The 14004-nt window shown below is 39.6% G+C and overlaps 1 protein-coding gene across 8 annotated transcripts in view; it reads left to right on the plus strand.

The window, feature by feature from the left end:
* Positions 1-14004, plus strand: part of cnksr2a (connector enhancer of kinase suppressor of Ras 2a) — a 357881-nt gene that overhangs the window by 287391 nt on the left and 56486 nt on the right. For all 8 annotated transcript variants that reach the window (XR_004764907.1, XM_035414896.1, XM_035414899.1 and 5 more), the window contains one exon: positions 13661-13863. Coding sequence is in view for 7 of the 8 variants with exons in the window: in XM_035414896.1 (XP_035270787.1) it covers positions 13661-13863 (203 nt within the window). In the remaining variant the exon portion in view is untranslated. The remainder of the gene's footprint in view (positions 1-13660; positions 13864-14004) is intronic.

Genomic DNA, 14004 nt, shown 5'->3' on the forward strand with positions numbered 1-14004 from the left:
GGAATCCGTACATATTCAAAAATGAAGCCTGGTTTTGGCCCCTTGATAAGTACATGCGTTAGTTACTTAGGCAATTTCCTGCAACAAACAGAAACGGTGCATCTACAGGTAGATGTTCACAGCTGGGTTCCAAGAATCAAAATAGTCAAAATGACCCTGTAAGCAGGGCGGAGTTAGGGAGGAGACACCATTATGTTATATCATTGCCCCCAAAGTTTTAAAGAAGCCCATCAATAGTCGGTGACATTTAGGATTTGGGAATAGCCGAAGTGAAACATAATGTAGACCAGGGGTGGCCAACCCAGGTCCTGGAGAGTCGCATGGTCTGCTGGCTTTTGTTTTTACTCGGCACTTAATTGATCGATTAAAGCAGTTGATTACACAGTTAACTCACCTCACCTGGTTTCTTTTGTCTAAGTGGTTGTTGTATTTAAGGTGAAAACAAAAACCAGCAGACCCTGCGGCTCCCCAGGACCAGGGTTGGACACCCCTGATGTAGACGGTTAGGATACATCTGGTAAACGCATTTAGGCCTGGAGATGCTTGCAGTAGGCATGGTTGGGGGAGGACATAGACACGCACGTGACATTTAGTTTTTCGAGAGATGTACTGGAACAGCTAAGGTTAAGGGTATTTTTGAATTGTTTTAAAATTGTATTGGTGATCTGTAAAATGGTGTATTTCAAACTATTTTTTAGCTATCACATGAATTAACCCTTGTGTAGGGACAAAAAGCTATTTTATGGTAGGTTAGCCTCTGTGAATAACGCATTTTCAAATACATAATAATTTTTTTGCACAATAACGGGGCCACAGAAGAAGTTGGAGACAATGAAAGTGTTATTTTATGTATGGTTTATTCAGGAAACAAAAGGTTTGAGTGTGAAGTAATCAAAACACAGCCTGTGAATTCCGTTGAGTAACTCTTATTTCTTATTACAAGTGATGCAAAACCTACAGTTATTCTCAATCAGAATTTGATACATGGTACTTTTGTCACATGTATCAGCAGTGTGTAACCTAATCATTCAGGTCATGGCAAAACTTTTATAATGAGAAAGAAAACATTGGTTGTAAGCACATTCATTGGAGTCATAAAAGAAGGTTGTTATAATTATTACTTACATTTTTAGTTCTGTAAATGGTTTTAAGTCAAAACTGCGCATGTCAGGTGCCATAAAGGCATGTTTGGTATCTATAAACAGCAAAATTTTGGAATGTAAATTTTGGACCTGTACAATTACACAGATTGTAGTAAAATGAGGTATTTAAAACAATAGTTTTGGCCAGCAGAGCTTGTGCTTTCGACACATTGTGGTGATGGGGTGCTCAGGTTAACGGTAAGCTAACCCCTCTTTGAGATGGGGCCATATGGTAAACACCACTTCAAATTTCCCATGGGAAGAATGCATTAGGATTGTTTTTTCAGAATACTGTTACAATCCTAAACTAAGTTTGAATGTATTTTCAACACTCCATGTAGGAAAGAAAATATTGGTTGTTAGCACATTCATTAGAGTGTAATAAAAGAAGGGTTTTGTATTACTTACATTTTGAATCCTTTAAAAGGGCTTTAAGTGAAAATTGTACCTGTTAGGTGCCATATAGACGTTTGATATGTATAGACAGCAAAATGTTTGCATGGTTTTAAAATTGTATTGGTGAATTACACAGATTACTGTAAAATGGTATATTTAAGCATATTTTTTAGCTATCGCCCACATTGACCCCATCATGTAGGAACAACTGGATGTTTTATGGTAGGTTAGCATCAGTGAATAACACATTTTCAAATACATAATACATGTTTACGCAATAACAGGGGGCCACAGAAATAGTTGGAGACAATGAAAGTGTTGTTTTATGTATGGTTTCTTCAGGAAACAAAAGGTTCCAATGTGAAGTAATCAAAGCACAGCCTGTGTAATAAAATACAAACGTCTTATATATTGACTATTGGAATATAACCAGGGTTTTACAGGCAATGCAAAACCTACAGTTATTCTCAACCAGTGTTTGATATACAGCACTTTTGTAGACCATTTGTCACCTGCATCAATAGCATGTAACCAAATCATTCAGGTCATGACAAAACACATTTAGCTCGTGTATATATATATATATATATATATATATATATATATTAGTAGTCACATACATTTATAAAGGTATTTCTTTTGTTTTTATTTTCTTTTCGTTTTATCTTAGTTGCATATCATTTTAATTTATTTTACTATTTATCATTAAACATATTTGTTTGTTGTTTGAATTGGTAGCAGAACCATTAAGATAAAAGAAAAAAAAGTTTTAGTTAACCATACACTTACTGATATTTTTGTGCTTCATAAAACAACGATATGAGCTATTGATATGGCTCAATGACGTGGTTAATCTCTACAATCAAGCACATAATGTAAGAGTGTATACTCGAACACGTTTTTTAGTAAGCGAAAATGATTTTTAACATATAAGCCATGCCATATCCAGCCCCAAAGTTTGACATTTCCCGATATTAAGTCTTCTGAAAAAAATGAGGGGATGCATAGGTGTTATTTATTGGATAAACCAGTTTAATCTGTAAAAACTGAGGGTAGTGTAGACAACAATGTACTGTGGGCCCGAAGAGTTAAATTTACACACAGCATGTGGCAAGGCATTCATACTATCACGGATTACAAAAGCTCCAACACCTGTTCCACTGTCCACAATGCTTCCCTCCCAGACAAGCTAAATCTTTTCTACGCCCGCTTCGACCAGGGCAATACTGACCCAGCCACCAAAACCCCCACCCATCCAGGAGACCATGTGCTCACTCTGACCATCACAGAGGTCAGAGGATCACTACACAGAGTGTAGGCTGCCTTCTGTGTGCTCAGAAGGGTCCTCCGGGAATGCCCCGACCAGCTGACTGAGGTCTTCACTACAATATTTATCTCACTGTCCCAGTCCACAGTCCCCACATGCTTCAAGACCACCTCTATCATCTCTGTCCCCAAGAAATCATCACCCACATGTCTGAATGGCTACCGACCCATAGCACTCACCCCCATTGCCATGAAGTCCTTTGAGAGACTGGTCCTGGCCCACATCAAAGACACTATCCCCCCCACACTCGACCCACATCAGTTCGCCTTCCGTCCCAAAAGGTCTACAGAGGACACCATTGCCACTGCCCTGCACTTTGCCCTGACCCACCTGGAACACATAAACACATACATCCGGATGCTGTTCATAGATTACAGCTCAGCTTTTAACATCATCATCCCCTCCAAGCTAACCACCAAACTCCTCTCCCTTGGACTTAACCCCCCCCTCTGTAACTGGACCCTGGACTTCCTGACCAACAGACCTCAGTCTGTTAGGTTAGGTAACCTCACCTCCTCCACACTGACCCTCAGCACAGGTGCCCCTCAAGGCTGTGCTCTGAGGCCCCTCCTCTACTCCCTCTTTACCCACAACTGCCTGCCAATTCACCAACTCAATCTCAATTGTAAAGTTTGGGGACGACACCACAGTTGTAGACCGAATCACTACCAACGACGAGACCGCCTACAGGGACGAGATCCTGCACCTCACATCATGGTGCGCCTCCAACAATCTCGTCCTCTATGTGCAGAAGACGAAGGAGCTGATCGTGGACTTCAGGAGGTCAAAAAGCTGCAGCCATTCCGCCATATATATCAACGGGGTCGAAGTGAAGTCTGTCCCCAGCTTCAAAAAATCAGCGAGGACCTCTCCTGGACATTAAATACCCGCATCCTTGTGAAGAAGGCCCAACAACACCTGCACTTCCTGAGGAGGCTGAGGAGCACCCGCCTATCTCCCAAAATACTCTCCAACTTCTACCGCTGCACCACTGAGAGCATCCTGACCAGCTGCATCTCAGTGTGCTACGATAACTGCACATCAGCAGACCAGAAAGCCCTGCAGCGGGTCGTCAAGGCGGCCCAGCATATCACTGTACCCAGCTCCCAGCCATAAAAGACATTTATCACAAACACTGCCTGCGCAGAGGTCTCAGCATCAGCAGAGACCCCACCCACCCCAACCACGGCCTGTTCTCCCCCCTGCCCTCTGGGAGGCGCTTCAGGAGCCTCAGAGCTCGCATTACCAGGCTCAGAAACAGCTTTTTCCCCCAAGCTGTTACCCATCTGAACCTGGCTACCCGCTGAACTCTACTCACCCACTTACACACACACACACACCCCTTCAAGCTGAGCCCCCCCTGAACCCTACACCACACACATACACACTCCCCTCCATGTTCTTTCACCTATCAACACTCACACCCTGATCCCTCCCCTCTGCCCCCCTCCCCATCTCTGCACTTTGCTGAATCTCTTTTTGCATTACTGCCATGTTTACAATGCCATTTGCACAGCTCTATTACAAATACCTCAGATATAGTCTACACTGATCAGCCACAACATTAAAACCACCTGCCTAATATTGTGTAAGTCCCCCTCGTGCTGCCAAAACAGCTCTGACCCATCGAGAGTTTTTAAAATCATGTGGAAATAATGCACCTAACAATATCTTAGCTTTTTATAGCCCTGTAGCAACTAATAATGTAATAAACTACCAATAGTGTAATAACTCCAAATAATGTAATCCATTTCAAATTTTTTATGTAATAAAAACCAACAATGTAATAAGTAGTAGTAGTAGTAGTGTACTTTATAAATCCCGGGGGGAATTTGCACTGTTGCAGCATCAAAGACAACAAAGTAACACAATCAGATACAAATTTACAGTAGATACAAAATATTAGATACAAATATACAGTAGATACAAATATATACAGAAATCCAAATATACCAGAGGACACCCTTCAGAGGTGGAGTCCATGCCTCAATGGGTCAGAGCTGTTTTGGTGGCATGAGGGGGACCTACACAATAATAGGTAGGTGGTTTTAATGTTGTGGCTGATCGGTGTATATTACCTCATTCAATGCAAGTTTGTAAATATGCTGATATTATTGTGTTTTTATCTGTACTTATTTTATGCTATGCATGAAGCCGCAGCCTTCACCAAACGGCTATAGCATATAACCAACCATGCTATTTATCGATTGTAGTTTAATTTTTAAATTGAGTAGAATAACACAAATCCTAATAACCAAAAGGTTGTACAAATACCCAGGGAGAGGATTATATTAGGAGCCTTTAGTGAGTGAGTTTTTCAAATGAAAGACACACATTTCTCAGCTCCAAGAACACGTTTTATCCAGTGACAAAAAACACACAAGCGTAACGGTTGCAGACTCAAGCAGCAAATGATACTTGCGGATCTGAAAGAAAACGGTTATGGATACATAGTAAGGCATCACAACTAATGCCAGCACTGTGATTTTTTTGAGCTAGAGGAGTATTATTTTCGGGAGAACTTTGACAAACTGTACAAGTTTTTTGGCAAGTACAAATGTTTGCGCTGCAAATGGAACACCCGGATGTGACAAAGGCAAAAGCTAAAACCATATCATTGTCCATTGTGTTAGAAGAACGGTATATACGACAAAGACGGGGTGAGATTATAGTGAACGTACCGGAGATGGAGAAATGCGTACTACTGGCACTTAAACTCAAAGTTTGTGCAAATTTGACTAATGTACTTTCTATGTCCCTATCAAGGTCATTGATATAAATTAGGAAGAACAGTGGCCCCAGCACCAATCATTGTGGGACACTTCCAACAGTTCCCTGCTCAGATAATATCCCTCCTGCTACTTTTCTTTGTGTTCTACCATGTTCTAAATCCACTCTGAATTATGTCCTCTAATTCCTACTGTCTTCATTTTACTAAACAGTCTCTCATGAGTTACCTTATCCCTTTTGGAAATCTATGTAGACAATATCATAATCATTGTTATAATCAAAACACTTGGTAACTTCTTTAAAAAATACCAGAATGTTCATCAGACATGATCTTCCCTTGTGAAAACCATGCTGGCTATGCATTATGATGTTATTTTAAAGAAACCCTTCTAAATAGTCTCTAATGATAGAATTCATTATTTTACATGTTATGCAAGTTCAACTGAGAGGCCTGTAGTTTCTTGGATCAGTACTGTCCCCTTTCCTCTAAATTGGTATTATATTACCTTGCTTCCGGCCCTCAGGTATATTTCTCCAGTTTCTAAAAACTGTCTAAAAATACCTGCCAGTGGTTATAAGATGATCTCACCTAACTCTTTGAGTACTCTTTAGGATATGCCATCAGAGCCTGCTGCCTTATTTGTCTTTAGTTTATGTAATTTATCCAGTGCTTCTTTATTCTCTCTTATATCTCAATATCTACTAAGAAATTGTGAGGACTGAATACCTTCCTATTATTATTAATCTATTATCTATTATTAACATATCTCGTAAAACCCTCAACAAAAGAACTATTTAAGTCATCAGCAATGTCTTTATTCTTATAAAGGAGTGTTAATTTCTTTTGCTCCTGACATCTGCCTTCACTTTCCTTTTCCTACTATAGTATCGAAAGAAATGTTTAGGACTACTTTTTGCATATAGGACACTTTGCCTTTCAAAGAGCCTCTTAGCTTAGTTTTTTAAACCTTTGCACACATTAAAATATTCACCCTTATTACTCTCAGTGCTGTCATTTTTATATATCTTATACAGTTTTTTCTCAAACTCTCCTGTTTGGCTTTGTTCATCCACAGGGGATATTGCTTCTTTAATTTACTTTTCCTTACCTTAGGAATGAATTTACATTGTGCCTCAAGAATAATCCTTTTGAACCTGTCCCACATTTTATTCAGTTTTGCAATCAAGACGTTGCAGCCAATCTAGATTGCTTAAATTTTCTTACATCATGTTAAAATTAACTTGTCTAAAATTAAAAATTCTGCTCCTGGAGGCCTTGTTAATTTGCAAAAAGAAAAAAAAAAAACATTAAAACTAACTGCAGAATGATCGCTATCCCAAGTTCCTTGATTTCCTCTATGCTGCAAATTCTGTTGGGATCATTACACCAGGCCCAGAATTGATAACCCTCTTGTAGGCTGACTGACATACAGCGCCAACAAAGGTCATTGATAACATCTAAAAATTCCTCCTCACCTTTTCTTTGTCCTGTCATCAATTCGCAATTAATAGCAGGGTAATCAAAGTCACCAATAATAATAGTTTTACTTTCCCGACAAGCTTGTTTTATGTTAAAACTACTGTCTTAACCTGGTGGCCGGATCCCAACTATGTCTTATCCCCACAATTTATAGTAGCCTCAGGTTCCAAAAGGAGTCCCAGTGCCCCATGAACCCCATGAACCTGTACCTCTTTCCTACATCAGGTTTGTGTTAAACCTCCAAATAAAACTTTTCTTCCCTCAGCTTGCATGTGGTACTACCTGTAGTATTCCAGAAAAAACGACTGTTTGCACTACTGAGGTTCTGCTCCTTATCTTTTCTGCTAGCTCCACAAATTTCTCCTGCAGAACCTGAAATCTAACCTTAACTTTGTTATTGGTTCCTACGTGAACCTTGACCAATGGATCCCTCCCCGCTCTGGCCAGGAGCTTGTCCATCTGCATAATTTTTCTGACCATCTAGCATCCAATTTCAAGGACAGTTAACTTTTTAACTGAGGTATGATTAGATTTATTTTAAAAACATTTCTTCTGGAACCAAATTTTTACTTAGTTTGCTCAAAAACATTTGAAATATTTCCCACAAAGGTTACCACAGGTACAGTATATATTGCCTACATAAGTGTTTGGATTATAGAAAGACCACCACCTTGGGCCTCCATAGAAAAGTATCAGAAAAGAGACAGATAAAAGCAAAAGGTCACGTTCCATCGTCCAAAGTATCTTATAACTGTCACTAGATTCCTCTGTGTCTACTGGGGAGGGGGATTATGCTCCCTGGAGGAGAGTAGGGGGAGTCTCTTGGTGGTGTGGAGGGTGTTCCAGTCCAGACCTTATTTAGGCATACAAAGGGAAGTGTGTAAAGTGGAAGGCTTGCTCAGGATTGCATTTAAGGGAAGTTTAAAGAAACAATCAAGGAGAATCTGCTTAACAGTTCTCCTGGTACCACTGTCAAAGGAGAATCTGCTTAACAGTTCTCCTGGTACCACGGTCAAAGGTGAATCTGCTTATCAGTTCTCCTGGTACCATAGTCTTCTCATATGAGTATTTTATCATTTGTGCATGTGTAGCTGAGTCAATATGTTTATGTTTTATTTTTATTTTTTGTGAACATTCTCAAAACCAGTGTGTTATATTTTCTTTCATTGGGTCAAAGTTTTGGTATATCGCCAATTTAATATTGAAGGAATGAATGTGCAAATAGCTCCGGTTTACCTATTGTTGCAGGGGGGGGGGCTTTAATTATTGACGCACAATTAGCTGCAGAAGGGACGTAGGCAGAACTTGGACAGCTTTTGTGCTGGTAAGACGTGCTGTGATACTCTCTCTCCTTTGAATAATCTAGCGTGTTTAAAAGTAATATAACCTGGTTTAAAGTGCATGGAATTGTAAAGATACATCATTGCTAATGTTTCCTTGAGTTTGTCATTGAGTTTCGTCAGAAAAACGGACATTATTGCTGTTAGATCTGTCGGAGATTTTCTCCTCAATTGCATATTTCCTAACTCGCTGCAGGTGAATGAGAGAGAGCCTGTTAACACTGTGTGTACTGATCGTGCCCCGTGCTGCTCTTTATAGGTATGTTACCATGTTACAATTGTTATCTGTGATATATTTTGTGTACTTTTATGGAAGAACGGCACTGAATGAGTAGCTTGAACTTGGAGGAAAAGGTCTGTTTTATTTATTGTGCACTTGTTATTTTTTTCATTTTGCAAAGATGTTTATGTTTAATTCTATATGTAAAGTGAAGGATAAGACCTCTAGTAAAACAAGTTACATTTTGTTTTAATGGGTATTAATGTTACTCACTGGATACTTGCAATTTCTTTTGTTTTTAACATAACTCTTAATTTCAAATACACATGCAAAGGCATGCATTCTTGTCACTGTGCACTTATTTTATTTGTATTATTTTGTGTATTACAACAACAACAAAAAAGGCAGAACTTGGACAGCTTTTGTGCTGGTGAATGAGAGAGAGCCTGTTAACACTGTGTGTACTGATCGTGCCCCGTGCTGCTCTTTATAGACAATTAAAGTGCAGATCCTTCCTGAAGCCTGGTGTGACTGGTCTCCTTGAGCAACCATTCTGCAGTCGCTACACATGCATCATTCTTCTCTTTGTGTTCCTTTTATTTGTCATGGTATGTCTTTTCTTATAGAATATCTGTCTTTTTTTCTTGTTTTGTATAATGTTTACCATTCAGCATCACTGAAACTGCCTATCCTAGGTTAATGTCAACAGTCATATTCATTATAAACAGTTTTTTCCTTTTCAGTGCATCTAAGATACGTGGTTTGCATATACGCTGACCTGGGTGTGCATCTCTGCAAGGACCGGTCAATGTATTGGCCTTACATACGGTTTAGGGGTAACACCGTAATCGGGTTACCCCCTGGGAATATAGATAGGTTCACTAGCTGGAAGTGCAGCTGATCCAGGATAACTTGTTCGAGTCAGTATCCAGATTGGCCCTAGTGTTATTTTGTATAAATAATAGATGGGTCATAGTCCGGGATGTTCAGATAGTTTCACTAACCTGATGGAGTATCCTTAGTTAGGGCTCCCTGGGATAGGTTATATTAGGTACCTGGGAAAACATAATTTTTCAGGTTAAAATTGCTTCTTCTTGGTGCAAAAACATTATTTGCAAGATTCCCCGATGAGTAGCAGCTTTACCTCCCAGGATAGAAGGTCTTTGTGTCAGTGAACAATTAGATGAATGCCTGGCAGCGGTAGATAGTATTGCTCTCCGGGGTACAAGTCTTGCCACCCACCATTTCAGCATACCCCAGTCAATACACGTATGTGCAAACCCGTATTCGCACACACATCCAATTTACATATTTATGGAGTCAGATAAACTTGGTTTCCTCATTGCTAAACATATCTAAATAAACTTCTTAATCTTTTTAATCACCTGGTCTCTTAATTCCTGTCACTAATTTTAAACGTTTACAGTTTGGTGACCCGAACGTGATTGGTTTTAAACTCTTTTTAAAACCGTTTTAAACTCAGTTATCAGTTTTAAACTCTTACAAAGGTGTAGTGGTATTGAATGGAATCTTATCTACCTTAAGTTTTTTTTTTTTACTGCATGTAGCCTTATACCTGTAGCATGTTGGGCAAGTACAGTAAATTAAGCAAGAAAATTGCAAGAAATATGGCTAAGAAGGAGGAGTTAGGCTTACACGTGATTGGCTAAGTAAACATTGTGGCAAGAAGGTTATTCTCAGCAAGTAATTCCAGAGAAGCTAAAGATTTGCAGGTGCAGTGTTCAGTACACACTCAGAAAGGTCCAGCTAGTGAACAGTAATGTTAACAGGAGAAAAGTTTGATTCAGATAACACGGTCATTCGATAACAGATATATTGATCTTGAATTGATCTTGAAATATACTTGAATTAGTCAAATTGCATTATTTTTTGCTGGAAATTGTCTGAATATACTTTGTAAGAATGAGCTTGACGTCCCTCAAGAACTTGTGGTAAGTTGATGCACAGATAAGGTTAAGATGTATGTACTAGGGCTGGGCGATATGGACATAATCAAATATCACGATATTTTTGACCATATACCTCAATATCGATATTGTGATGATATTGTGGTGATGACTATTGGTACTTCCACAAAATTACACAATGAAATATTTGATAGATAATCATCAGTAATGCTTATGTAATAACTAAGTGGGTAAAGACAAATAATAGAACAGCTAGAACAGTCAGTTAAGTTCAGAAAATTACATCACTTTACTGTAATGCTGCCTTTAAAACCAGGAAAAGACCACACATATGCCATATCACGATATTACGATACACAAAATCCCAGACGATATGTAGTGTCATATCACGATATCGATATAATATCGATATATTGCCCAGCCCTAGTATGTACTTAATATTGTTATGTAGATACATTGCAGAGGATATTAAAGGGATTGTAAAACATCTTTCCACAAGTTTTGAGTAAATCCAGTCATATTTTTACTGCAGAGAGAATACACACATTCAGCAAGTACAGCTGAGGCCAAGCATTTACCCTTGGCTAAAGATATTCACTCAGTTTTTCACAACTCTGCACATTTCATGTTACCATACATTTCTTTTGGCAAATCAATTAGGACATCTACTTTGTTCACATCAGAGGTCATTTTAAAACAATCGATTAGAGACAGATTTCAGCTTTAATTCACAATATCAGAATTCTAGTGGGTCAAAGGTTTACATACACCAAGTTGACAGTCTTTTTAAACAGTCTGGAAGACTCCAGAAATTGATGTAATGACTTTTTAGAAGCTTCTGATTAGCCAATTGTCATAATTAGGAGTTAGGAGGCCCGCAAACCTGACTGAGTTACAGCAGTTCTGTCAGGAGGAATGGGCAAAAATTCCATCAAGGTATTGTGAGAAGCTTGTGGAAGCCTACCCCAAGTGTTTAATTCAAGTTAAACAATTTAACTGATTGAAATCGAACCCCTAATTTATAAAATTTGTTGTATTACCCTAGTTATTAAGTCAGAGACTAACTGCACATTGAGAGCTCAGCTCTCTTGAGATTGGCCTGGATTAGAAGTGTAACTCGCAGGTCGACGCTCTTGACATTTAAATGGGAGTCTTTGGTAAGAGGAGCTGCTCTCTTAATTAAACCCTGTATACCTTTCTTCTCCCCAGTAATTCATTGTTTGGAAGCTGCAAAATGCATGTGATCAGCAGATTATTTTCATTTGCAGTACGAAATTGTGCACATTTTTAATCAACATTATTTGTGGATACATGCACTTCTTTCTCTGCACTCGAATTCATGGCAAATATCTGCAATACATAGACTGTAAACAAAACTGAAGTGCAGGTTTTGTTTTTGCTGGTTATTCTGAAAGCTAACACGGTAGATAACAGACTGGTGTATCTTGTTTGTTAAGTGTAGACTACTTAGTGATTAAAACTGATTTTTAACGGATAAATTGAATTTGATTTAATCCCCTTAATACGGTATGAAGACGCTGTGTGTTAGGCTACTTGCCATTTGATTAGTCCGATCGTTGGCATGCTTGATAAAGGAAAAATTACTAATGAAAACAGGCTGAGATCAATGATTAGTTTAAAGGAAAGTTTTGCGCCCCAGCAATTTTCAGCTCACCAGTCGCCGCTGAATAAAACGATATGTATGTGGGAAATATTCAATCCTAGCTTAGCTGCTGACCAGCAACCTGCTGGTTTTGCTCAAGCAATCAAAGTTGCCGTTAATAATAGGGGCTGTTTATTCATCTCTCTTTAAAATGTTGCATAGATGAAATTACATGTTAATGAAATTACCTACCGTGTCCGCTTCCAAACAATCAAGACAATCAACGATATTTTTCTTTCTGTGCCTGTCTATATAAACAACTGTTCCTCCTGAGTTTTTTTCTTCAGATTTTTGATTGGTTGAGCGAGTAACTGGCTAGAGGCAACACATGGACTGGAGCATACGAAAAATGGACTGGATTGTCATAGTTATTTGTAAAACTGCCGGTCAAAATTATTTTTTTATTTACCAAAGGTGGGTGGACGCTGTCCACCCCCCAATTTAACCCCTGGTGATCAGCAATTCCTCCTGCACTGCCTCAGCTGCCAGGGTTGTCTTGAACACCCTGCCAATCCAGAGGCGCCCAGCTACAGGGAAACAATTACTCAGCACAGATAGCAGCACAAACATTTTAAACTGGTGATTCTGAACAATAATGTTTATCGGATGACAGTGACGCACAAACTGACCTAGTTGTGAGAGGAACATTGACTAAGTAAAATCAAGGTGATCATAAAACGAATAATGTATTAGTTGCTAGTTGTTCATGATCGTTTCTACCAGCCACCTAGCTAGCTAACCAAATATAACTTTGAAGTCATTAGCTGGCTAATTAGCAAGAAAATGTTTTTGTTGTTTTTGTTGGTTGTTACTCATTAGCTAGACATTGGACAGCCTAGCTAGGCAGCTGACTAACATCTTTCAGAGTTAGGTTACTGCAAAACATTTTCAGACTGGACAATGATAACATGACACACGACATTAAACCTGGTCAACATTTAATGGAAATAACTGTCTGTCAAAAATAGGTGACACACCCACAAGCGGCCGATTGTGGGATGCATTAGCGGCGCCAGGCAGTGTAGCTGCATACCATCAGCTCAGTATTTTATTTTTATTTTATCTTTATTTTTATTTTTTATTTATTTTTATTCTTACTTTTTATCTTGGTTTGGTTGACTCTTACTCTTCCCTGTACCTCTCCTGTGTTTCATCTCACTGCTGTTGCTGCTAAAACACCTGAATTTTCCTCCGGGGATCAATAAAGGTTTATCTATCTATACAGTGTGGCTTCACCATAAGGAAGAGGCATCACTGACTCTACTCCTCGTTTTGACTCCCCAAATAGTAACAATTATCCCTCTAACCTTTAACCCTCCACAGACACTACCTCCGGCCCTCTCTCTGCCTCCCAGGCCATAACCCCAGCCCTCCATGTGACCCTCCCCCAGGTGGTGACATCACTAACCCATCCGCTGTGTCTCATCCTCCCAGGTGGTGAGGGGCAGTTGGGACACTCCCTGGGAGACTCCTTGCAGGACCTGTACCGGGCTCTAGAGAAGGCCAGCCTATCTCCCATGGGGGAGCGCAGGCTCTGCACCAAGCTGGAGTACAAGCGCTCCTTCATCCGCCGTTGCAATAACCCTCAGCTCAATGACAAGCTGCACCACCTGCGCATCCTCCAGAGCATGCTCAAGGTACCGTCACCATTCCATCCATCTATCCTGTTTGTCTATCTGCACATCAGTCTGTTTGTCTGACATCACTGGGGCTCTGCTGACCACAACACAGGTCATCTGTGTGCATAGAACCCCCCCTCTCCCTGGTGAGCCGTGTGC

This window comes from Anguilla anguilla, chromosome 4 (genome assembly GCF_013347855.1).
Source record: "Anguilla anguilla isolate fAngAng1 chromosome 4, fAngAng1.pri, whole genome shotgun sequence".
Classification (NCBI taxonomy): domain Eukaryota; kingdom Metazoa; phylum Chordata; class Actinopteri; order Anguilliformes; family Anguillidae; genus Anguilla; species Anguilla anguilla.